This window comes from Channa argus, chromosome 6, assembly GCF_033026475.1.
Source record: "Channa argus isolate prfri chromosome 6, Channa argus male v1.0, whole genome shotgun sequence".
Classification (NCBI taxonomy): Eukaryota; Metazoa; Chordata; class Actinopteri; order Anabantiformes; family Channidae; genus Channa; species Channa argus.
The window spans coordinates 25757560-25783670 of NC_090202.1; the positions used below are offsets into that span (position 1 = coordinate 25757560).

The 26111-nt window shown below is 41.4% G+C and overlaps 1 protein-coding gene across 5 annotated transcripts in view; it reads left to right on the forward strand.

Annotated features, from left to right (window-relative positions):
* Window positions 1-496: 496 nt before the first annotated feature.
* The window catches only part of nova2 (NOVA alternative splicing regulator 2), an 83581-nt gene continuing 57966 nt past the window's right edge, over window positions 497-26111 (forward strand). The window contains exons 1-4 of one of the 5 annotated variants that reach the window (XM_067506590.1): window positions 497-759; window positions 5651-5706; window positions 6112-6171; window positions 13976-14044. Coding sequence is in view for 3 of the 5 variants with exons in the window: in XM_067506587.1 (XP_067362688.1) it covers window positions 11285-11441; window positions 13976-14044 (226 nt within the window). In the remaining 2 variants the exon portion in view is untranslated. Of the gene's footprint in view, window positions 760-5650; window positions 5707-6111; window positions 6172-9367; window positions 9405-10513; window positions 11442-13975; window positions 14045-26111 lie in introns of those variants that run through there. The other 4 variants (XM_067506591.1, XM_067506587.1, XM_067506589.1 and 1 more) reach the window with 4 other exon arrangements.

Sequence of the window (26111 nt, forward strand, 5' to 3'; positions counted from 1 at the left end):
TTTAAAATATTTCTCTTCCTCTGGCTGGAAAATGCCTCTAGATGACATCACCTGGAGGAGTTTTACGTCATTAGGAGTTCACATAATATCAGCAGGGGGACCTCTGGAAAAGCAGCTTGACCTCCCTAGAGTGAGCAAAGAGATGACATAATCCGAATTGAAGGTTCCTCCAAGTTATGTCATTTTTCAGCCAGAAGAAGAGCGATATTATAATATAGGGAAGTGACAGAAGTTTAAAAGAATTATTCTATATGTGTATATTTACACCCTAAACTAAAGCCATGGGGAGCAAGTGGAAAATTGCTAAAGTTGCCCTTTAAAAGACTGTTACCAGAGGAAGGACTGAAAGCACCATCCAGGATCAGACACTTAAAAGAGGCTCATAAAGTTCAATCGATATTGCGTAATTTATTTGAAACCTTTATCTACGGCAAACAGGAAGGAAGCATTTTAAGAACACGCAAAGTCAATCGCGCGCCTCGTAACCCGAGTATCACCCGAGCTGCTCACTTGTGTGCCAACCGCGAAGAAGAGGAGGAAGAAGAAGAAGAGGAGGAGGAAAAAGAAGAAGAAAAAGAAAAAAAGAAGACACAACAACACCAGCAGCACCTGTGAAGTACTGCTGGCTCGTTCACTTGTAGCGTTTTAATTTACGAGGAGCGCGTGTGCCGCGGATATTGCCAATCTACGTTTCCTGGCCCAGAAAGTTCCAGAAGTCGCCCATCAGTCCAACGCACGGATGAACTTCTAACTGACGAGGTAACACACATGTAGGCCCCGAGTCCACCTTACCAACGGTCAGCATTTATCATTAACACCACGAGCTAAACTCCTCCTCCGTTTTCCTTAAATTATTATTTAAGTTATTCAAAGTTTTCCCGTTTTTAGAAAATGTATTTGGTGAACTGTTCTAACTGTTCTTTTTTGTGTGTGCTTCATTCAAGCATCTGTGACAGGTGCTTCCACATATTCAAATAGCATGTGCACAAATTCTGCTGGTAAATTAATTACTTAGTTTGGGCACAACCTCATTTTGGTAATTATGAAAAGTATATTCCGTTGTAATTAACACAAACCACCTGCCTTCCTAGACAAATGTGCAAACTTGCAACTTATGCTTTTTTGAAGCATAGGTTGAAACAAGTGTCAATCAAATGTTTTGTTTTGTTTATGGAATATAACTCTTGGCGCTGCATGTAACTAAATTTTCCTTCTTTAGTAAAAATATGCTCCAATACTTGGCAATAATTTCCCGTGAACACCTTCTATGAAGTCAGACCTTCCAGCGTTCCCATTTATTAGGAAAGCTCATTTTTCGAGAGGCTATGAAAAATTGGAGGAAGCTGCAAAAATGCAGAAAGAGAGGCAAAAAGGGTCTGACAAATTAAACTTTTTAAAATTGATTGAAAATAATATCTTTTTGTGGTGAATTTTATCAGACCACTGCTGGATTAATGTGTTGTTAATTTATTTGGACCCGCAGCCTGTTTTATTTCGCAATACTTTATAAGTATAAGCTTTATAAACACATATCTATTTTTATCATAGCCCTGATTGCAGAGCATCCTCAGGTGAATGGACTTCCTGTTCCAGCACCATTTAAATCTGACAGGTTTTCTTGTTTACACTGACTAAACCTGGAAACAAACCTGTTACTGAGCAGGTTTGAGAGTGTGGGTCTGTTGCCAGGACAACAAGCTCAACACGACTTTGGTCTGAGATCTTGTACCTGTTAATCCACAATATGGAGAATGGGGCCCAGTTTTGACAGTGTAGTGTTTCTGAAATTTTAAAGGGTTGGTGACACAAAAGACAGAGGCTTTTTCTTTTTTTTGTAGGTGAACACAGAGGTTAGAATCTCCCTGGCTCCCTCAACAAATTGCCACAAGGATTTTTCCATTTGCTTTCAGAATAGTGCCTCAAATATAAAATAGTTTATGATATTCACCGATTAAAAAACCAAAAAGCTCTTGTCAGGCCATAAACAAACTACATCACGGTTGCGTGTCTGAACTTTCAATTTGTAATTCTGGAAACGTCTACAAAAGCGTGACCTGATATACACTGTGATCATAAGTGTAAACACAGGAGCAAAAAATGCGGGTTAATGAGTAGAGAAGTCTTCTGTATTATCTGTAGTCTCATTGGGTCACTTGTTAGCAACCACCTGTATTTCAGACACACAAAAGCACGAGTGGGATATTTGCTGACATTTTAATTTGTAAAATAAAAAAATGTCAATGAATCTTAACTACTGACACTATTTCAGGCGTTTATCCAAAAACCCATTTGGGATGAGGGAACCAGAAGTGCAAAAAAGTGCAAAAATGCAAACTTATTTCCAAGTTTTAGGACTCCTTCATGCAGCCTTTTGGAACAGGAAGAGAGGGAATTGAAGACAGACTGACATTTGGATTAAACTGGGACTGGCGCTCTCTGTTTAATAGGAATTGTATCAATAGCCTTGAAATGAGTTGCTGACTTGGCATTTAGATGATTGAGAGCAAGACTGGGGTTAAAACTTAAATGGAGAGACAACTGTTCCAAAACAAGTTGCATTTGGTTTTGCGTTGGTCTTTTTCAGGTCAGGCTTAACATTTTAAACTTTTAGTAAATCAAGAGTTAGATCAATGTCTAAACTATGTCCAGCAAAACCCTTGAACCAATAATTATTTCACATACTAAATCTAATATTGTTTATGCTGAAATTTTTAAACTCCCGCTGGAGGTCTAACGTGACTCTGAAACATACCTGTAGATAACCTACCTGGCAATCAGACATGGTCCAAATAAACTTGGGGATAATTAAACATGTTTTGGTTCCCACTTATTGGAAATCTTTAGCAGCTCTTTCTGCTTCCACTGTTTTACTCTATGATATTTAAAGGCCTGAGTGGAGGGAAACCCCTGAATATTTTACTTCTGCAGAGCTGCAGTCTCTGTTTATGGGCAGTGAGTTCAGCAGGAACGTCTTCAGACTGGGACAGCGAAACCAGTAGGCATGGAGGAGAGCGTCCAATGTAAACTGCATCAGTTTGCGAAAACAAACAGCATGAAGCATCAGCAAGCGAGAAATGGGCAAAAATCTCATCGCTTTCTCTGTTTACAAACAAAAATCCCCTTTTTCTCCTTCTATTTCTGTTCCGCTCGGGCTCCAGCTATTTGCTGATCAGTGACTCTGCTTTGGTTTGTTTTCTATTCCGAATGATCTAATCCCTAAACCAATAACCAGGCTTATTTTCTGCAAGTGATATAAATATATTGTTTAGCTAATGATTCTTAGCTGTCTCGTGTTTCTGGATATGACGGTTTTTCAGGAATTGAAATCGTTTGCTCAGTACAACAGGACATTTTGTCTTGCTCTTATACTTGTTCTAAAGGGTTCAGCCCTGTCCTTAGTGACAATATCCTGACTGGGAGTGAATGGGATCTTTTCCTTCCTCTAAATATTTTACTGTCACTTGTGGAGTATAAGGAGAACCATGGTAATACAGATTTGACATCTGTTAAAAATAAATAAATAAATAATCGAAACTAAAGCAGGGTTGTTCTTTCTCGCCCGTGTGCTGTACGAAAATATATTTTATACTGTAGCATATCTAATATACAATTTTAGGAGATTAACATGCAACACATTTGCTTGATCATTACTTGAAAACAGCAGGAAACTCTCTGCTTCATATAGGACAACTAGGACTATTGTATTTTCTTCCATAAAGAACCAAAAAGAAGGAACTTTCTCACGGTACTAAGACTGAACCGATGCTGAACAAACAAACTGGTGCTGTAAAAGAATATCATCTACGTCATGTTTACCTTCCCTCCCAAGATGGCCGACGGACTATATTACTGCACTGCATTTATGTAACAGAAGTCACATTACAAGACTGACGACTGTAATCTGATTACTCTGTCCGATTACACAATAAGTCCATCAGCACTGTTTGCCCGGGGGAGGAAATTTTGATTGTGAGATTATGCGTGAAAAATGCAATGTGCTGAGGGTGCAATCTCAATTTACAGTTTATTGATTAAATAGAATAATTAACAATTATTGGGGAAACAGTGTAATTCCAATTGCTACACTGATGAATACAAAGCAGAGGTTTGCATTCATTGAGATCATTTAAAGCCAAGCTTTCTTTGCTGATGGAGCACTGCACAGTTGGACTCTGTTATCTAGTCCGGATATACAGTATGTTGTATGGAAACCTGGGCAAGTACGCCATCCAGTGTTGACAGAGGAAAATGGCCACTTACTGCAGCTGTATGTTCAGGCCACCTTGGTTCAGTTTCATTTGTAACTGAGAGCCATTGACACAATAACAATACTGCACAGAAATCACAGCATACCAAAGGTCTAAACCAAAAATTCCCCTAAATTCTCGAATTCAAAAAGTACCGTTCACGTGCAACACCGGCCCAGCATTCCATGATACTGTATAAATTCATATACTGGTTTAGTTGACACAAACTGTATGAAAGGTTTATCCTTCCAAAAGCAGAAGGGCACGTACGCCACCGTGTTTACCTTGATTAAATCTGTTCCAAATGACAGGAGAGTGCTACAAAATAACCAGATAACCAACTAGATAAAAAGAGTCATCTTTATATTAATAATGCATATTCTTTGTGAATGGGCCTGGCCCTCTGCGGCCAGCCAATGAGACGGTGGGTCTGTGGAGCCCTGATATGAACTTAGCATGTCAGATACAGTTTTAAGAACAAGTACCGGCACTGTTTGTAATTTCCTGGTTTTCTGCATTAATATTAAAATGACATATCCAAAAACTCGCTCTTTTGATGTCATTCCACAGCCATTGCGTGTCTCTAAAGCCGTTCTGCAGTAGATTTACTCTTAATAATGTTTAGGGCCATTGTCCTGCTCGATCACCCAGCTGCTCCTGGGCAGGCAGCCACTTTCACATTACCCTGTGAGATACCGTGATAAATATGGAAATTCATTCAGTCCAGAGGCAGCAAAACATTCCCAAATCACGATGCTTCCACCACCATATTTCACTGTTAGGCTGAAGTGTTTATGTACGCGCTTCTTTTCCTGGCATGTTGAGTGCTGTCTTCTTTCCAAACAATTCTACCTTCGTTTCATCTTTCCACAAGACATTTTCGTAGTAGCATTGTGAAGTCCCAGGGTGGTCTTTGGCAACATTCAGGGGGGCTACAGTGTTGTATTTTCTAAAGCAGTGGCTTCCTACCAAATTGTCTGTGTTAATCATATAGACAATATGATTAACTTTGAACTAACTTCGAGATTACTCAGAAACGCTTTCTAGCTATTTGTGACTTTGATGAAGATGAGATCAAATATCATGATCAAAGAGAAAACCAAGAAATCGCAAATGGTTCTTTGACTATTTTTTTCGCAACTGTGTAAGCAGGACGCTGGCCATTCAGGGCTTTACTAACAAGCAGTAAAATCTCAAAACATAAAGTAATACTCAAAAGCACTTCCCGTCTAGGAGAACAAGGATTGGTTTAATGTGTTTGCTTCTCTTAATGAGTTCGAATCAGTTGTAGTCTTCAGAGACAGTTTAAGCAGTGGTAGAAGTACACTACACTTGGTGTACTGTAATGCTGTAACCATCAACAGTCAGCAAAATATTTTCTCTCTTTCCTTTCTCCTGCCCAGATTTCCTTTGATGGTCCAGAGTCCAGTGACTTCGGTCTTTTCCCATGAGTCTTCAGGTGAGGCTACAGTTTCAAACAATACATTTGAATCATAAAATGTGCTAAAATAGCCAATTGTAGTTGTCATTTCTATAATAATTCTCATATTATGACTTATTATGACATTTCTTTACAGAAACTTTCTAAACTGAAATTTAGTTTTACAACTGAAGTTTGTATTTTGAACCCTGAGTCAGGATCTTATCTGCAGTAGCAGTATATGTCTGAATTATTTATAGACCACATTTTTAAAAAACAGACATTGACCAAAACTAAAGTACAGGACCACATACAGCTGTAGATATGTTTTGATCCTTCAGGCTGCTAACATAAAACCACCTCTGTAGTTCACTGCTGCTGGCTGTCAGGAACCTCCGTGTCACATCTGTTTGCTAAAGGAAGACATTCATGATTTGTCCACAGACAATTGCCTAATGGATTTGTGAGACGCTGCACAGCTGTGGCTGCTGAGGGATTTGTGACGTAAGTGTAAGCTTCTATTAAAATGTGATCTTGATAGCAGTGCTGATATCCCCACCAAATGTAACAGTCCCAGTGTTGGTGTCACAGAACAAAGGGAAAAATGTCAGAACCAAGATGCCCTCTTGACCAGATGTGCGTCAGTCTGTCACATCAGTCTGCTGCAGCAGAACAATGACTGTGTTGCCAGCTGGCTACATATGTGCGCTCCCCCTTTTCATCAGCTGCTCTCAGGAGGGGAGATGGGAAAAGTCATATTTTAATATTATTTCCAGTCTCCTCTTGATGTACCAGCCATTTTACCTGTCTCTCAGCTTTCCACCATAATTAATGACCTAAAACGACCCAAATTAGTGCAAGTTCATTCATATCAGGTGATTAAAGCGACAATGAATTTCACATTTGGAGTGGAAAGCTACAATGATTTAGAAGAGAGTGATGGATCCTTTTTTCATCTTTTTCCATCCTCATTATCTTGATCTCTCTGTCTCCCCCACTGTCGCTCTCTTTTACATGTGCACACACACACACACACACACACACAGACACTCGCATTAAACACTTAGACTAGTAGCTGACTAATATTAAAAGTGGTTAAAAGTGAATGCAACAGCGAGCCGACCATTATAACATGGCATTTACAAGCGTTGATCCTTGGAATCCCAAGAGTGATTACCTTTAGATAGAGAAACAAAGCAAAGAGCCATCTCTTTCAAAGTGCATGTGCAGTCACACACGGCAGCTTTTAAAGACAGCCTGCTGAGAATGGTGTGGATTTATGGGAAAGCTCATAAACCTCCACCAGAGGTGGTGGAATGATGGATTTCCTCCCAACTGACTCACACACCATCTGCCCAAAATTACCAAAACACATGCACTCGCATACAAATGCGAGTGCTTTCAGAATTATTTGGGTTAGGGTGAGCCCTTAAAAAGGTAGCACGGACTGGAGGCCACTCATCTCCATTTTGTTATGCTGCAACAGTGGAGGCGAGTGAGAAACAAATCAGTTAATTTTATTTATATATGTATATAAAAAGTATTATTTTTTATTTATTTTTTTGTAGAACTTGGTTTAACTGTTTCTGCATTATCACAGGTTGAAACCTCTTTCTGCGTCATTCGAACAACTCGAACGATGAATGTTTTTGTAGCTCCCCATTCTATCTTTGGGAACAGTTTGGTGTAAAGAATCAGCAAAGCTTTCTGTTACAGTCGGGCGTTGTCGCTTTCATTCATAAATCTCAAATCTAATTCGACTATGATGGTATGAGTGAGGTCCGCAGCTACAAAAATAAAGAGGAACAGAACATCTGTCTCCTTCCAATCTCACAGAGTGGCCGAGCGCCATCCTCCTGCATTGACTTTATTGATTTTGGGGGCGAAGCTGAATGAATGCCGGGTGGGAAGACAATTATACCAAAGTGTAAGTGGGAGGACACTGACTGCACTTCAGAGAGAGCTCTTTCACTTACCCTGTTAGTGGCAGTGGATTGGAAGAACACTGGACATGCACAGATCTTTATTTCTTTTTGACATTTTCTTACATAAAGAGATGCGTTTTAGGACAAAGCACTTCAATGAGATGATAAGTTATAGAGCCAGACAGTAACCGTATTACAATGAGTATATTTGGAAGGAGCTAACAGAAAATCAAAACATGTGCTTATAAGTTTAGTGTGAGAGATGTAAACTGCCTTTCATTTACAAGAAAATGTAATTTTGCAACAAAGCAAAAACATGTAAAATATTAATAAACTCTCTACACTGATGCCACCAATCAAGAGGAGTGCAATAATAATAAACAATAAGTGTAAATGATTGGTGATGTGTTCTGCTAGGCCACCAGCTGGGGGCACCAGAGGCCCAACGTCTGCAACAGCAAAGCTGATTTTACATCCTTATCGTCAGTTTAACTGCAGGCAGCCAGTGTTGGAGAAACACCCTGAACGCTGTATGTGCAGTGCTCAACTCCATAGGGAAAACAGGTGTGAGCAGATCACACCTGCTGAGGATGAGGATGGCCTTGTTCTGGGAGAAAACCCACTTCACAAGATTCACTCCACGTTGCCTTTAGTTGCATTATTGCGGGATTATTAGTAGTAACACAAGCATATTTAAATTATAGGACTGACTATGACATTACAGAATAGAATTGGAAATGAAAATATCGCTTTAATTGTTTATCTCAGTGCTCATTTTGTGGCTTTGGTCATATCTAAAAACCTGTTGTAACTGTCACAGAGGTTTGAGATTTGATAGTCCAGCTGGCCCACGTCTCACCTCTTTCTTTTTTGCTTTTGAGTCACTACCAAACATTCTTCCATCAAATATGTGACTGGGAATTCGACACTTTGTTCCAAAATACAAAGTCCATCACTGAAAAATGTCCCATCTAGCTGATTCCATGGCTAAACTAAAACATTTGCATATTGGGGAAAAAACGAGGTATAACTGTAGTGCTGAACACCACATGCAGATTGATAACCTGTGGCAACTCTGGAAACTACTTTAAGGGAACTAAATCTCTGAAAACCATCTGCTCCTAGCCCCAGCCTAATAAAAACTCAAGAATGTTGCTAGCCTTTGTGCTTTACTGCTTGTGGGGCTACTTCACTTTTTCCATATGCTGCAGCAGCATGGACGCTCTGGCTTCTATGGGACCCTGTCAGTTCAGCTTCTGTGTCTGCTCCCCCAGCTGAAACGGTGCCACGCTCTACAGACTGTGCAGTGTAGCTGGTACAATTAGGTGTCGATGCTCGGGCCTTTTGTCCCCGTGAGCAGCTCCTGCTATTCGTGCTGCAGAATCTGTATCAGACTGCAGACTGGAATCCATCTGCCTCAGATTTGCCACGTTTTTCCAGAGCAGGAGACTGGCTCACCAGTGCGTTTCTCATGGCAATGCGAAATAGTGTGAGAAAGCTGCTCTGTGTGTGTGTGTGTATGTGTGTGTGTGCGCTCACAGGCAGCACAATGTCACCTTGACTACAATCTACAGGAGGCACTGAGGGCGCACCGCATCTGTATAGCACTGGACAGAACAGGAAAGAGGGAGTAGATGGTATTTGCGTGTCTCTCAGAGAGTGTGTGAGAATATGCCAAATGTGTGACTGTGTGAGAGAGCGAGAGAGAGAAGGACTGAGGCGGGTATAGCTCTCAGACAGCTCACAGTGCTGGAGGATCCCTCTTCACATCCAGGCTGAGCGACGCAGAGATGTCAGACGCAGCACACACAGGTGGGTCACACAGCAGCAGTGGGGACAGGTGAAACAGGTTCTCAGGTTTCATTTTCTGTCTCTTAGGGCTGTGTTGTAATTGCACTACGGTGATGGAGAAGTATCAAAAACTGGGGGTTTTGGGGGCAGGTGGAGGCAGAGCAGCATGCTGTCTGGCCCAAGGGTCATCAGGGTTGGACTGGTGCTTTTGTGCACAAAATCTCTCAAATGTGAGACTGTGGCACTCACAGTGAGGTGCAGAGCCACAATCTTAACGCAATGTTTTTAAAAAATTCCAATTTGTGCATGTGTAGTTTCCACTTTAATTAAAAGAGAAAAAACACCTGTATTAATTTTTCCACTACTTTAATTCACTTGCTGATTTCAGATTCTTCGTATTAAGGAGGAAAAGTGAGGGTGAGCTCTCTTCCTGCAGATTTCAAGCTGTGTTTAAGCTACTCTCTCTCGGCCTGCAGCACATCAGACCTTCAAACAGCCGCAGGGGGACCTTCAGGCCCCCGTTCAGCCGTAATTGCATTGGCCGTGGCTGCAACACAGTAAAAACCCGCCGCCGCCATGTGACTCTGCCGGGCGAATACATCTGTGTCCTTTTCGTTTTGCTGGAGAAATGCAGTCTCGGCCAATAGCGTCTCGACGAGGAGTCTCTCTCACTCTTATTTTCTCGCGTGCTCTCTCATGATGGCTTCACGTGCTGTCGAAAATAAGAAATGCACAAGTTGGTGCGGCTGTGAGTGAAACAAACATGATGAAGCCGGGGTTGGCTGTTTGATTCTTACTCCCGAAATGCAGCATTTACCTAATGTATAAGTATGTTTTAGTTGCTCTGTTAAAATAATTTTATTTTAATTATTGCGCAAAGCCTAGAGTTTGCATAAAAACATCCAGGATAGCATTGTGTCACGAGATGGCTAGATGTCAAAGATGTGTGTTTAGTGCAATGGCTGGATGTTGTAAGCTGGTGCGAGGAAACAACGGCGCGAATAACATTTAGTTCCTGACAATATGCGCTAAACGCACAAATCGCACTTTAGAAATCGAAAGAAGGACTTCCGAGTTTTCAGCGGGCCGTGAAGGTATCGCGGGCCTCTCTGACGTCAGCGCTCCCCTGCGCTCTCTCCTGCAGCCAGTCAGAGAAGGGATGCTCTGAACGCAAGACTGCAGCATCTTCACCGAGAGAACGAGCAGGAAAAAACGTCTCTTTCTCAGTGTGTCCCTCCAGCTCCGCGTCTCCGGACTTTCCATACCCACCCCGTCACTCCTGGGTGTCTTCATGATCGGAGCCCGGACAGGATAAGAAGAAAGAAATAGCAGTACTAACACATCGGATTTTTTCTATTATCATCATTACTATTATTATTATTGTCTCGCCGAGCTTCCTCTCTTCGGGTGATTTCGCCTCTTTGTCTTTCGGTTGGCTTTTTGTTTTGTTGTGTTTATTGTTCCGTTTCACTGGCTGTTGCAGAGGAGCGCCACCATCCTGCACTGCCTGACATGAGTACGCTCTTTTATACGGTTGCAGCAGAATGACACACATATCCTAGCCTACATATCTGAAGCTTGATGGAAGATTGACGCGCCATTTGACATTTTAGTAGCCTAGAAGATATTCCATCTGCAGAGGTTTTGGATTTCCCCCCCCTCTCTCAGAGCCGATCGTCCGCCGCTTTCAGTCCCTGCGCATCATCTCTCTGAACGCACGGCGCTCCAAGGAGAAACGCGCAGCTAGCCGCTCCCGTCCGTAAGAAACAGGCGCATTTTCCAATTCCTAAACCTCTTTCGCTTTCTCCAAGGACTTATCTGCACGGCTACGCTGCGTAAAAAAGCGGAAAAGGGGGATTTAAACGCAAACGCAGCCCAAGCATCCAAGAGCAAGCCCGAAAATGATGGCCGGCGGAGCAGTACAGCAAAACGGGATTTTCACAAATCCTCACCATCACAATCAGCAACCACACATGGAGTCCGATCCCCCGGACTCGCGCAAAAGACCCCTGGAGACCCCAACCGAGGCCAGCAGCACCAAACGCACAAACACGGGAGGTAAGATCAGCGATGCAGACGCGGGGCTCTGTTCGGGTTTCGGTGAAGGTTTTAGTCCTGAGACAGGCAGAGACGACGGAGAGCAGGTTGATCTGATTCCTGACGTAAACAGTGGCATGCAACAGCCTCAGACTCCGAGATTTGGGCTTCAACAACTCAGTGATATAAATTTAGAGAGCGAGATATTTTTATCCGCTGCTTAATGAGCCACAGTCATTTTCCATCAGCATTAAAATAATGACGGGCCGCTGCTTGAAGGGGAAAGGAAACAATGAGAGGGGACTGGGGGGCGATTTGGAGGGAAGCCGCTGTTTCCCCTCGCGTACATCCTGGCTGCTGTATTCTTTTTAAATCAGCCGAACAGGGTGTTTTGTTTTTTTGTTTTTTAAATGTTTTTTTGTCGTCAACAGAATTACGCGCAGCCTCAGCGGCCATGCTTTAGCCAAAATACGGATAAAAACAAGCGAAAGCCAGATCGGGCTGGTGCGTGATCGCAAGCTCTCATCCAGTCGACGGATGACCTTGTGATAATCTCACACATCAGCCACCATCGCCGCTTTGTGTACAATTACACAAGCGGACACGTATTAACAGCAGGCCTGTGGCGAGCCAGAAAGAAGTCCACAACAGCTCCGAATGCGACAGTGGCTGTGGTGTTGCAGTATGTCAGTGTCTGTATATTTTTATTATGCTTCGCCGTCCTGGTTTTAACAACCTGCAGCTACAGTTGGAGAGAGGTTGTTTTTCTCTAAATTGTCCAATCATGTTTTCTTCATTATTCTACGGTTGGATGAAATATGGATCTGTAACCATGGCAATCACCATATTTGGTTTTTGTTTACATGCTGTCATGCGCCAAGCATTCCCATCACCCGGCATTACAACCATCAGTAGCCTATTTTGGCCATGCACCCCATCATGGACATGTTGGACATGCAATACACCTTTTTGAGTGTGTTAGTTAGACGCTACCGAAAGGCTGTAAACATCCAGTGAAGATTATATGCAGCCAAAGAGCCAATAGTCTCAAACTGTTAAATCTGACTGTCGGTGTGAATGTGTGCACAGCCATTTTTGGCCAGATCCTTAAAAAGAGAGCGAGAAATATGTCATTAGGGAGACTTGGAAAAATATTACAATGGTGGCACGAATGCTGTGAGCCAACCCTTAAAGCCTGGCTTGGCTGAAGATTCTGAAGAAATAAGACAAAAAAAAATCTTAATTGGAGAATTTTTGTCAAATGTTCTGTTTTGACCAAAATGTTTTCTTAAACAATGGATAGACACAGTTACATTAGCTGTTCATTCTAAGAATAAAATGATAATAAAAAGCAATTAATTCAACTGCAGAATCGTCTGCAGGGTTGAGCAGAGGTCTTCCATTATAGTAGAGGTGGTCAACACATGCCACCTGACACCTTGACGTCATTGTTGGCCTGATTTATCAGCTCAAACTCAAATGGCCACGCGGTTTCCACCGCGAAGCTGCAAAATTTGGACAACCTACTATAATAGTGCAGTCAGAAAAGATTTTTATAAAAGCTAAATGAAATGTTTAATGTGACCCATAGAGCGACTGTATGTTTGTATAGTTTTGGACATTTTTGGTTGAAGTGACAGCAAAGAGAAGGACAGTCATTTTTAACAGTTCCCACAGGAAACATGAGAGTCATCCTCAGTGATAATAATGAGATGGAGAGAGTCCAGCGGAGGAGGGGTGAGCCACCATTGTTTAACTGCAGATCAATGCTGCACTTGGAGCAATAAGGGCTTCTCTTGGTGTATGTAAAAGCCCAAGACCCCCACCCCCCACCCCAGGGGACCATTCTCCTGCCTGCAAAACAGTCAGGCAGCTTGTCCATTTAGACAAATGAAAAGGCTGGGATGATGACGATGATGAAGATGTGCACGGCCAAGCAGGCTTTCACTCAGGCAGAGGACGACCGCGCAGCTGCCAGGTCAACACTTCCCTCAGCCGCCAGCATCAGGCTGATGATCGGACGACACTAGATTTACACTCTCTCACACACTCACACACACACACACACACACACTTTAGTACAGCCCCTTAAAATAAAGAGCTTGGTTTGTGAAAATGTTGCACTGAAAATTTAATTCAGTTGTTTTATTTTAAAATTTTGTTTCACTTCTATAATTTGAAAACTCTGATCCTGATGATCTCTTTTGCCTTGATATATATGTCTTCATTTAATAAGATGACAAAGATGAGAATAACCTAAATGTTCAGTTTTTAAACTTTACCAGAGATGACACAGGAACTATTTGATTCTGGCCCTTGGTGCAGAAGAAAACATTCACTATGTAGTGGCTGATTTTTACCCCAAATGCTCCAAAAGAGAGGGTTTTTAAAATAAATAAATAAATAAATAAATAAAAGAGGATCTATTTTTTCTATTTATATTCTTTTGCACTCAAGTGGCAAGTACTGCTAAGAGATCATAATAATGGTTGTTTCTCTGTATGATTAGTTCACGCCACACACTCCCCCCACCCCTGTGCTTCCTCTCTCTGTAGTGGCCTTCCTGCAGCCCCTATTTGAAACTGAAGGCATTGTATTCCCTCACCAAGAAACTGAGACTCATGGTAAGAGAGACTTTGATTTTGATCTTCTACCTGTTTTATAATCTTTACCGTAACCTTCTTTAATGCAGGACTGATTCAGCAGTGATAACACGTACTCAGTACATGCTGTTTTCTTAAAGGCCAAATTCTGCGGAGTGAAACCTCGATTATAGGGCATTTCAATGAGGAGGCCTGACCCCTGCAGGGCCTTACATTTAAATAGGGTCTTAAAATAACCAGTAACACCCTCATATTCTACTCACGATTCAGAATAATGCATGTGGATATTGTTTCTGTTCCATAACATCCATTTTCATGCTTTTTATACAAATTCAGTGTTTCTTTTGTCATGATACCCAACATTACTGCAAAGATGATGACTATATGCTAGCCACATCATCAAAACATTTACGTTTATGACTGCTGATGCATTGCTGAAATGATTTATTCTATGTTCATTGTTCTCAAATTGTGACATGTTATGGCTACAGTATGCAGGGTGCAGCTGCTGTTGGGTAAAAGTCACATGGCTGTGTTTGTAATGGTTTTCTTTATTACAGGCCAATTGTTAGAAACTTAATATGTGGAGCTCTTAAAAAAATGAGAATCATATAAATGGTAATGTTCTTGGAAATGTTCTCATCTTGAACTGCAAATCGTCATTTTTCAGTCTTTTTTTTTTTTCTTTTTTTTTACCCAACAGCTGCAGCCAAGTATCCATATGTAGGGATAAGCGCCCGGCTAAATTCATGTCAATTAAAGAGCAGACAAATAATTTTAAAGAAGACGAGACCAGACGGGTTTTTTGCTCAGGGTTTGTCCAGGGTTTACACGTGAATGTGTGAAGTGACATTAGATGGAAAGAGCTGGTCAGTTGTCAGATGGTTGATATGAAGGGACATGGCACCGCTCCAACCCCTGCAGGTCATAAATCACACGGCTGCAACTCCTTCAAAGCTGATTGTCGTAAAGATGGAAAGATCAGTGAGTAGCTGCAGTAGCTGATGTTCTGTCTCCTCTCCCACTTCTCCCTCTAAACCCATTCTTATCTCTGCGCCCCCAAGCCCCTCACCCTGGCCCAGCAGGGTTCCTTGCTCCATTAAAGGAATTCAGTTTTCATTCTTTAATCATGTACATATATGATCAAAGACACTTAATGAGCTCATTGTTAATATTTTATGTAATTTGTGACATGAAACCTAAGCCAGACTTCTTCTGAGCAAGAAATCTGCCTCAGGATTTGCTGCAGTTGGCAAATCAGTATTTCATGACATCAAAATCCCTTAATGAAAACAATGTAGTTTATTACATCCCAGCAAGTGTAGCTTTCTTAAAAGTGGAAATCAGAGTCTAAATGGCAAAAAGCTAAACAACTCATATTTGTTTAGATTTCGAAAAATGACTCAAAACAAATGCAGCTTTCAGAGACAGCAGCTGCTTATAAAAGCCATGAAGAAGTCTTGTGTAAGCACAAACAAAATACTTTTTGTTTTTGTCGGGTGCTGTAGTTGGTCAGAAAGTGAACATCGGGCCTGTTCACCTACAGTTTTTAGTCAGGGAAAAGTTTGCTGACCCAGTCATGCAGACATTTCAGTCCTTCCATCACTTTATAACAGACCCTCACCTCTCTCCTCTCTTCTTCTCTTCTGTCTGTAAGATATAATACATTCATTTAGTAAATGGATGGTCTGGCAAGTCTCTGATGGGAAGGGGTGGTGGGGGGGTGCTTAAAGTGTCCTTGCCAAGTGACGTTGGGGGACTAGCAGTATGCTGTAAGGTGTGTGTGTGTGTTTTGTGTAGTTGTGTTTTCTGCTTGACTTTTATTGCAAAAAGCAGTTTGCAGATGAAGTTTAAGGACGCAGATGAAGGGGGGGTGTAATCGATGTACTGTGCTGCAGACTGATAAACACACATTTTTGCTTGCTGGCTGTGTGAGACCGAGTCTTTCATGCTATTAACCCAAATGTTTTCTGTTGCTCCTGGAGCTAAGAGGAGCATCTTTTTATTTTATTATTGTTATTGTTTTTGTTTTGTTTTTTGGGGGGGTGCATAAAAAGGAGAGTTGCCTTCCGCACACTGATTTGCTGCCTGGCTGAGTGGGAAGAAGCCCCACATTTAGCTTTAAACACTCAAATGGGCTCAGAGGGGAAGAGTTTTAGTTGCGGCTCAAGCTGCAGCAGTGTGAGGCAGAATACAAAGAAATCAGCAGGTTTTAAAAGAACCTCTGGCATGTTCTTCACAGCAGATGGATTTTTCACATATTAAATGCTAATTGTGAAGCACCGTTTTTTAAAAACAAAGGTGATCATTTGCTACTCGTGCGACTCGCTGTTCAGCCTCGGACTCCTGCAGAACACAATGTTCTCTGCGACGCGCCTGTTTTCTTCAGTCGCCAGCCTGAGAGTTTCTCCACTTTCCCTCTTTCATTCTCGCCATCTTCTTCTCCGCCACATCCATCCTAATCACGCTTTACTTCAAACCCTCATGACTGCACCCTCCTCTTCTCCTCCTTCATGCGCATCCTCCCATCGTTTCTTCCTCCTCCCGCCCCCGTCATCAATCGCAGGCTGCCATTGACGACATTCACTCTGCAACTGTTTCTGAGTCTGTTGATCAAGTCGCAGCTACTGTCGGTAGCCAGGAGTAGCTGCGACGCTCTTTCTTATAATCTACACTCTCCTCCTTTTTTTTTTTTTAAGCCGCTGCGTCAAAAAAAAGAAACCATTGTACAGGGCGGGGTGAAGGAGCTGAGAGGTGGCAATATTTCCACAAAGGGCGGTGTGTGATTGGTAGAGCGAGCCGTCGGTCACAGCTAGCTGGTTGCTGATAGGTGAGTTGAGTGGGGCGGTGGATGAATATGGATGAGGGAATGATGAAAGGGTCGATGCAGCGAGGATGACTGGAAGGGCCCCTGCCACTGAAATAGCCTTGGTCCATGAACAATACACACCAGTTTTCTCACACACAGAAGGGAGAGAAAGGAGGCGGCGGCTGCTTCAGTTATCTTTGTTAATGCAGCCGCCATGTCCGTTTTATTTTCTACGCACATGACCTGATGACGGAGCCGTTACATGATGGAGACATTTGATTGGTTCTCCCCGAATCTAGATTCGGGGAGAACCAGGATGTTTTGCTTTCTAACAGATTTGTTTCTTGTTCTGATGAACAGAAATGAAAGCTCCCGTGTTCCACATTTCTGCAGTTGTTTTAGTTGTTAATTCCAGAATTGATTTTTGCTGCATTTAAACAAAAATGGAGAAACATTATTACTTTTCTATATAAAGAGCTGTGTCACTTTTAAATTGAGACCTCCTCCATTTTAAAAACAGTCTGTCAGAGAAAATGATTGTTGGCATGAAAACAAAGCACAGTATTAGGTGCTGCTGGTGGTGTGAGACATTTTTTAAACCTTTTTAGAAAAACTCACTTATTTGTGATACTGATTAAGAACTGAAAAGCCAAAACCTTTCAAAAGGAGAATATGTAGGAATAAATCAATAAGCAGCCCCGTTGCTGTGACCAAGCAGGTTATTCCGTTGCACGTGTATCTATGTATGTATGTATGTATGTATGAAATCAGCTTCAAGAAACGACCCGTTTCTTTATCAAATATTTGATTATTTAGAGGATCACAGAAACTTTAAGGGCCTCACGACAGCTGCCGGCAGCTTGAGAATAATAGTGATTAACAACTCGGAGCTTCGTCTGCACACTCATGGTTGCTCTGAAAAATGTCAAATCTAAATTGAATGGATGACGTAAAAGTGAATTTGGGGACTGGAGGGGCAGAGAGGAGAATGAGAAAAGCAAGAGCGAGATTTCCTCCTGCTCGCCTTGCTGCATGCACTCTCTCTGCTTATGAGTGACGATGGCCGTCTTTCAGAAGAAAGACAGCTGGTCAGAGCCTCACTGCTGGAGAGCTGCTGTGTGTGTGTGTGTGTGTGTGTGTGTGTGTGTGTGTGGGTTGCCCCCAACAAAAGAGCAGAGGACTGGAAGGGGGCTGTTAGACAAAGCCTAACCCCCCCAAACTCTCCCTGCTTAGGGGAGATGAATATTTTCCAGGTCCCCTGAGCTTAAGCCCCCCCCCCCAAACAAAAACTCAGCTATAGCTGTATTCTCATAGACTTTCTCTCACAGACATCAGACATTTCTATGGACCCCTTGGGTAAATGTTTTTCAGGATACCTGTGGATATTTAGTCTAACAGTAACAGTGGGAATGTGTCTAAAAATATTGAAATACTCCAAAGGAACAAAATAATAAATAGCCTGTCAATGATAAATTAGTTCTGTAGAGTAGCATTTCTGTCCAAATCACAAACTCGGAGCAATGCTTCAATTGTAAAACTCTCATTAAGACTAAGTTATTAGCATAGCTTTAATTCTGTGAATTGTCTGACTGCCAAAGGAGGTGTGTAACACCTTTTTCCACCATCTGTGGTCAGGAATCGCAGCAATGTCTGCACACTGCCAAAATTATATTCAGTTTTCATGGGTTCTCATCAAAGTAGGTGTGACACTAAGGTGTACGTTGGGGGATTGGAACACAAGGCAGTGTAACTAGGGAGTGGCTTGCTTTTCTTTGTTCCTACAAAGAATTAATAATACAATAAAGTCAAAACTGTCATTTAAATATCATTTACTAGGTAAAAAACATTTTCTAAACTCCTGCCAAATTATGTTTGGCAAAGCGAAGAATGTAAGGAAACGTACTGGAACATGAGAAACAATTTGTGATCATCAGCCTCCCCTTAGCCCACCCCGCCCCTGCGGGCCCATGGACACCAGATCCCAGGATTTGAGCCTGCAATCCCCCAGCATGGAGAGCCTATTCTGGGCTTGATGGGTCCGCAGGGGCCTTAGCAACAGATTGGACTGTTTACTCATCCAGTTATGTTGTGGTGGAAGGCGATTCATTATTTATTGTGCACGACCTTTATGTCTCCAAACCCCTCAGACTTTATTGGCCCCTCCCTGACCCACAGACACTTAAAGATGAACAGTTGTTGAGTTTGATTAACTTGTGAAACTTCTGGTTTTCCTAACACACAAGCAGCGTGGAGGGTGGTTACACTGGGCACATGTTGGCCTTTTTCTTTCTGCTTGTGCTCTTTTCATAAGAGACTTTTTGGAAGTGGTGGGTTGGCCACATTTTCTCGAAGCCAAACACACACACACACACACACACACACACACACACACACACACAAACCCCTCTCAAAACAGATGCACAGAAAAAAGATGCAACGTTTTTGTCCTTTTGACACTTAATAGGAAATGTGTGTACTTCCTTGAAGGAGTGAAAACAAAGACCCTGATCACAGCAACCAGTAGGGAACCCTGTAGTTACTCAGCTGCAGACACACACACACACACATCCACACACCATTACCTACTCTTACTGTAGTAGCTGGTGGTCTGAAGTTGTAATCCATCCATTATAATGTCTTTATTTAAACAGTTTCTCAGTGTCTGTGGTTAGTGTTGTGGGAGTGTTGAGGTTTGACACTGAACTCTTGCTCGTTTACATCATCTGGTTGCACTAAGACAGTGAAAGTACACAGTGCAGCACAAAAATCAATTAGAATTGAACTAAAAGTGACGTTATTATGCCTTTGTTAAATGTCATAAATCAGGTTAAGGTCACTGATGGTATAATGTTGTCTTTGGCAGCCATACTCGATGTCTTGAGCTAAGAGGCAAAAGTATCTGTGAGGTTTGATATATGGGCTAATTTTATGTAGCTCCACTGGCTTTTTATTCAAATAAATCTCAAAGGGGAGCCTGACCAATATTGGCTGATCACAGATGTGGATTTAGCCATTTAGATACAGTATGTCCACCACCCAAAGGCTGATTATGCTTGAAAAAAAAAAAAAAAGTCCTGATCAGTACAAGGAATTCAGACGTTTCTTGCACCAGTTGAACAGTTTGAGCAGTAGTCAGTAGTTTTAGTTTTGCTTCAAAAGATTTGATGTTTGATCTGGTGCAACATTGCAATAAAAAAAACGAGCCTCTACTGAAAACCAAATAGAACTTGGAAAAAAAGAGGATGCTACTATGTGTAAATTGGCTATTTAGTTATGTAACACCATATCTCCAAGAATTCAGTGGGGACACAATTAATTGTACAAATAGGCATGTAGCCACACACATTCGAACAGTCCTCAGTTTCACACTGGTTTGTTCATTTGACAAGTGACCGTGTGAAAAGCAAAATGGAGAACAGGTGTGTTGACCTGTTGTAGGCGCAAGAAACGAGAAACGAATCATCTATACGTCTCAGAAATTCCCAAACTGTACAAAAACAGTACCGTTATATACGAGACCTGACAAATACAGACATTTCCTTTATTCCAGTCTCTGCTAGCAGCATTGTAGTGAAAGTGCCACAAATCTGTACAGTTTCTTCAGGCCACGCAGTGACCAACATGCAGCATCAGGACGATTTCTTTCTTTCCTTATTTATTTTTACAGTGATGCGAGCACACCTGTGACTAATTACTAACTGCTGCATACTATTGATTTTATTTACTAAAATCAATAGTTTCACTTTCACTGTTGAAAGGCAGCTGCAGGTCCTGTAGATGGACACGTCCGTCCGAACATGAACATGACATTCAGACAAACCTACTGTACATCTGAACTTATGCATAACTTGTAAAGAAGCATGCAGCCCCCCCGTGACATTAGCCTAATTGCTGTCTTCTATCTTTTTAGGAACCTCACAAAATACTCCCTCCATACTTTCTGACAGCTAAAACAGTAAGAACTAATCAGTAACAATCACCATAGCTCTAATTATGGTGTTTTGCTTGTTCTTATTTGGACTGAAAGTTTACATGCTCATTATGTTGTCAGCATGAAAGAGTCGCTGTGCACGAGTTGGGGGGCTGAGACGCTCGATCTTTGATGAAGCTTCATATCAACAAGTGCAGAAAATAGTAACAGAGAACAATGAGTCTGACATCATGCTGAGACACCAGGTTCTCTCAACAAGCTGCCGGTAACCACTGCATTGTTTATATCTGATGTTTTAACAAGCTGAGTTGCTATAAACCCCAGTAAATGACATTATGGTTTCACTTTAGTGTTACGGGTTGGCTTCTGTCACATCTAAACTTTGGGTGCTCATACTAATGTTTTCATTTCTTATGGCCAGTAGTGAACCAGTAAGCTTCTTTTTCTGTATCTCATATAACCAAACAATATTTTTCTGAGAGCACTTTTCCTTGTTTTTTTTTTTTAACAAAGGAAAAAAATAATTGTAGGTCAACCAGAGACATTTTTCTTGAACATCAATGAGTAGTGAGCTTTTTCACCATTACTTTTTAATTTGCTGAGGTGTGAGAGGGAATAACGTGTGGGTGAGTGTTGCGTGGCCTCTATTGAATTTCGAGGTTAGTGTTGACATTGATGGGTCAGATGTAGCTAGCACAGCCTCTGGCTGCTTATTATGGTTGGTTACATCGACACGCAGGAGCATCACCTGCACCCCTGGGAGCTGCGATGACACGCTGACGGGAGCGTGGGGTGTAATTACACATAATTAGAATTTGCAACTGTGACAGGTAGATAAATGAGGCTCGGCTTTTCCGCAACTGCAGTAAAATGTGGACAAACTGTGTTGTTTCCGGCAAGGTCCAAAATGGAACAGGGTGACATGAGCAACAGGATCATTTTACCTTTTGTGTTCTGCACAGTGAGGTTGTGGTTACTCTTTGTCATTAGTTATAGTTCGTTTTTAAGTCATCGGGCATTTATTTATTTTCTTTTACTTTTATTAACATTTTATTGTCAAAGGGAATTTTTTTTTTTTTTGTAAGCTGCTTCGTACGGCATAAAAACATTGCATCCTTAAGTAGACAGAAGAGTTTTCAGGAGTTGCTGCTAATGTCTCTTAGATGTTCAAGAGGCTCTTTAATGTTGCACAGTAACAGCTTTTACTTTGAAACCAATGAGCTTGACATAAAGATGCATCGCTTATCCAGCTTTTGTGCACTGTTGTATGACGGAGGCTTTTAGAAAAAAGAACACATGACTGAATAAAATTTGAGTTATTATGTTGAAAATATCCCTGTAAACAGTGTCATTCAGCATGATGCAGTGTGGGAGGAAGAGGCACAAAGTGATGCAAGGGTTCAAGCTTTTTGTTTTTCTTTTTTTCAATTTCTTGATAGTTTGTGTTTATGAAAATGGAGTCATGGTGATTTTAAAATACTCTTTTAGTAGGTATTGCAATCTGTGTTACATAACCCGGTCACTCTCTTACCACTGGAGCTCTGCAGCACAGTTTAATAGAACGTTTGCTCATTCGGTGGATAACCACAAATGTATTTAATTTGGTTTTATGTATTAAAAATAAGTTGCAGTAAGTAACTTTTTCATAACTTTTTTTGTAGTTTGTAAGGTGGATGTCACACTGCAGGACATGTTAAATACATACATTCTGTCAGTGCTTGCCATGGTAACACACACACACAAAGTGTCATCGTGCAACAGAGTGACAACATGAGTCAGTCGTTATATCCTCTTATATATACAGTACCTGATGAGTCACGGTGCCAAGATGTGTAGGCTTGTTTATGAGATGTCGGAAATGGTCTGTTTGTGGAGGAGGTGTTTGTGTGTGCACGCTTGTGTCTGTTTTGTGGCGCAGAAACGCTTATGTGTGTGTTTTATATTTACCAATTCCCCTGCCTTATAAATATGGGCTGGTTATAATTAGCTAGCCTCTATCTAAAGCAGGTCAGTCCAAGGCTTCGTCTTCAAACTGGGTCACTGCAGCACAGTGAGGAGCGGAGGAGACAATGGAAGGTGACTAGGACTGGAAAGAAAAGAAAACGTGGAGGAAGATGAGAGAGACAGTTTAGGCCACAACCATGTGACACTTTTCAAGCAAGCAAAGTACCACTGTGATCTCACTTAATATCACAGCGAGCAAGAACTGTGTGGCACAGTTGATGTTTCATCATTTATAGGCAGCTTAGCCTGAGGTTCCCAAGATGAAGTTGTTGCTTTTCATGCTCACTCTTGACTGTGAGTATGAGGAGATTGTTCTGGAATGAAGTTAATGTTTCTCATCAGGAAGTTGGTTGTGTACCGTTACCATGGTGACATGTCTTGTTTTTGTCTTTGGCGAGGTTACCGGACGACACTGTTTAATTATACACAGTGGGGATGGACTTATGATATTTTACATATGTGTTATGATGAGTGGCTACAGAACTTTGTGGAACAATATTGTTTTGGCCCAAGGTCTCGATAGCTGTGCAAAAAAAGTGAACAAAAAAGCCGGATTTAATTTTAAACTAAACCAGTTCTGAAGCTAAAAAGTAGAATATGTATGAAACAGTTTTTGGCTTTACTCTGCCTCAGACTGAGCCTCCGTGCTTGTTGTGTGAGATTGCAATGTTGCATACAACATGTATGCAACGTGCAGCCGCAGCCCAATATAACAAACTGTTAGCATAGAGAGGAGTTTGGATGAAATGTCTATATGACAAGGCCCAGTCCTGCACCGACTGATCATGACTGTAGCTGACCTTTCAGTGATTTTTAAATGTATCTTTTTTTAAACAGACAGTATTTAGCCACATATCCATGCCAGTCAGCCGGTCTGCTGACCTTCCAGCATCATTAATGGGGATGAATACATAAAGATTTTTATCTTTTTGTATGTTGATCAGAACCCACATTAATACTGCAAGTTTTTCAGCTTTGGACTCCAGAGTGTGGAGGACACCAGGGGATGACGGACGACAGCTGAATGATGGAAGGATGAATGAGTGGTAGGAAATGAAGAAGTTTAGTGAGGATTGAGGAAAAGATCACAGGCACATTCATTTTTGGAAAAATTCAGTGAGAGCTCTAGTTGGTAGGCCGTCTACAGGAAAAGAAAATCGGAAATAAATTCACTAAAAATAGGCCAGTTTCTAACGTGTGCGACTAAGGTTGGATTTTCTTTGCTCTGCGTCCACGTGTGAGTTAACTGCAGATTGTATGTCATCACTAGCAGGGCTGAGGAAGGGCAGGGGAGTGTCAGGTTTCCTGTGTGTGTGTGTGTGTGTGTGTGTGTGTGTGTGTGTGTGTGTGTGTGTGTGTGTGTGCGCTCATGCTTGGAGATGGCTGTACACTCGCAGATTAGAACTGAGCCCAGCAAGTATTTAACGTTCAGCACTGAACTACCATAGGTTACAGCCCAGGACAAAAGCTGCTAGAAGTTAAAACATAGTAAAGTTTCCTGTTATTTAACAATAAATTCCCAAGAGATGCTTACACACGCCAGCCAAAGTCTAAAGCCCAAAACATAAAATGAATCAATGCACTGCTAATATGCAGTACTCAAAAATAAAAATTACAAGATGAGTGTCTATAGGGCATTAACGTTACTCTTATGGTGAGTTTACAATATCACTCGTGAATTATTGCAAATAATTAGGGGATTTAGAGGCACTGCTTGGTGGTCAAAAACAAGAATTCACGCTCAGCAACTATTTTGTATGCATGTGCATTTCTGTAGACGTGTGTGTGTGTGTGTGTGTGTGTGTGTGTGTGTGTGTGTGTGCAGTCGTTGGTCCAGCTAGCAGACAGAGAACAGCAGTGTTACAAGGTGACTCGCCCTCGTGTGAAAGTGTGCCCCTGTAATAATAATCCTATTTAAATCTGCCTCTTGAGGTTACATGTCCTGGATTATTGAATATGAAAAAGGAAGCTCGGAGACACATCGAATTAGTGGCAGTTTCAACGGACATAATATAAAAACCATGTTAGAAACTATGGTGAGTTTCTTTATAGTATTACATGAAAGAACCATTTCAATTTTATAGAACAAATGAAGCCTGTTATAGATTTATTTTGTGAATTATGAGTACTCAGGAGCTTTTTAGTATAGTAGATTTTCATTTTTATTTGTGATGATAGTGTCCTATTTTAAATTAGGTGGCATCGTCTCTATTGTGAATAAATTATGAACTATGCATTTTATTACTTTTTTTAGGAGTAAAGGCTTTAAAACACTTCCTCTTTCACAAAGAACCTGAACTACAGTGGCCTGTGAGGCTGCATCGCTTTTCTTGCTTCTTCAAAGCATTTCATAGAGGAGCAGCAGGAAACAAGCAAAAGGTCACAAGCAGAGTCTCAGGCTCAGGCCAGGTCAAAGTGTCACTGAGTGAAGCCTGTGAACGAAACGTCTCAAACGTGCTTTGACCTTTTGGTTTGTTGCCCTTCGGCTTCACTTTGTCGATTTCTCTGAAACCTAAAAGGAATAAACTGTCTCTCCCCCAACTGAAGATTAACTTGAAAATGTCAAACTTTATTTAGTCTGTTTTTTTTTTTTTCGCTCCTCACAATAGACAGCTGCTATGTCAAAGCTTCATTATATCAACATTATTATCAACATTATTTAATTTCAAAGAACTTGCCCATGTTTAATATCTGAATATGTTCTTAAGCTCCACACTATTTATGCCATATAAGATCAGTGGCTCAGTTGGTAGAGTGGCTGCCTACTGACCATAGGGGTCAGAGGTTCGCGCCATCTGGTGTAAAAAACAAAAAACAAAAACTGCCAAATCATCATGTGGTCAAATTGCCGAAAGGACATAAAAAAGATCCACATGGAAACTTAGTTTTTCTTTATTTTATTGCTCATCCCTGATGACAAATAAAGCCAGTCAGCGTTGGGTTTCCCTGCACAGTCCCATGTAGCACTGGTAAAGCAGGATGACATCACAGTGAAAACGATGAATGAGCTACAGGTCCGGCTGTACGACTTTTGATTTATGTGTGACTTAGGTTTCACATTCATACATCTTGACAAGACAAAGGGAAAACAAAAGCATGACTGCATTAGTCTGACATTTTTCCATGAAAATCTGTCCATAGCTTCATCTTGTTATGAGACATATTTATCCCATCAGAGCAGTTAGCTGATTTCAGAGATGAAAACTGAAAAGATCACATGAAACAGACGACATCTTACATCTAGATTTTACGCTGTGTTGCGCAGAGCAGCTCAGTGTTAGCAGGATCAAAATATCTAAATTTGTGTTTGCCCCCTTTTAGATTTGCTTACATGAGCTCCTCTG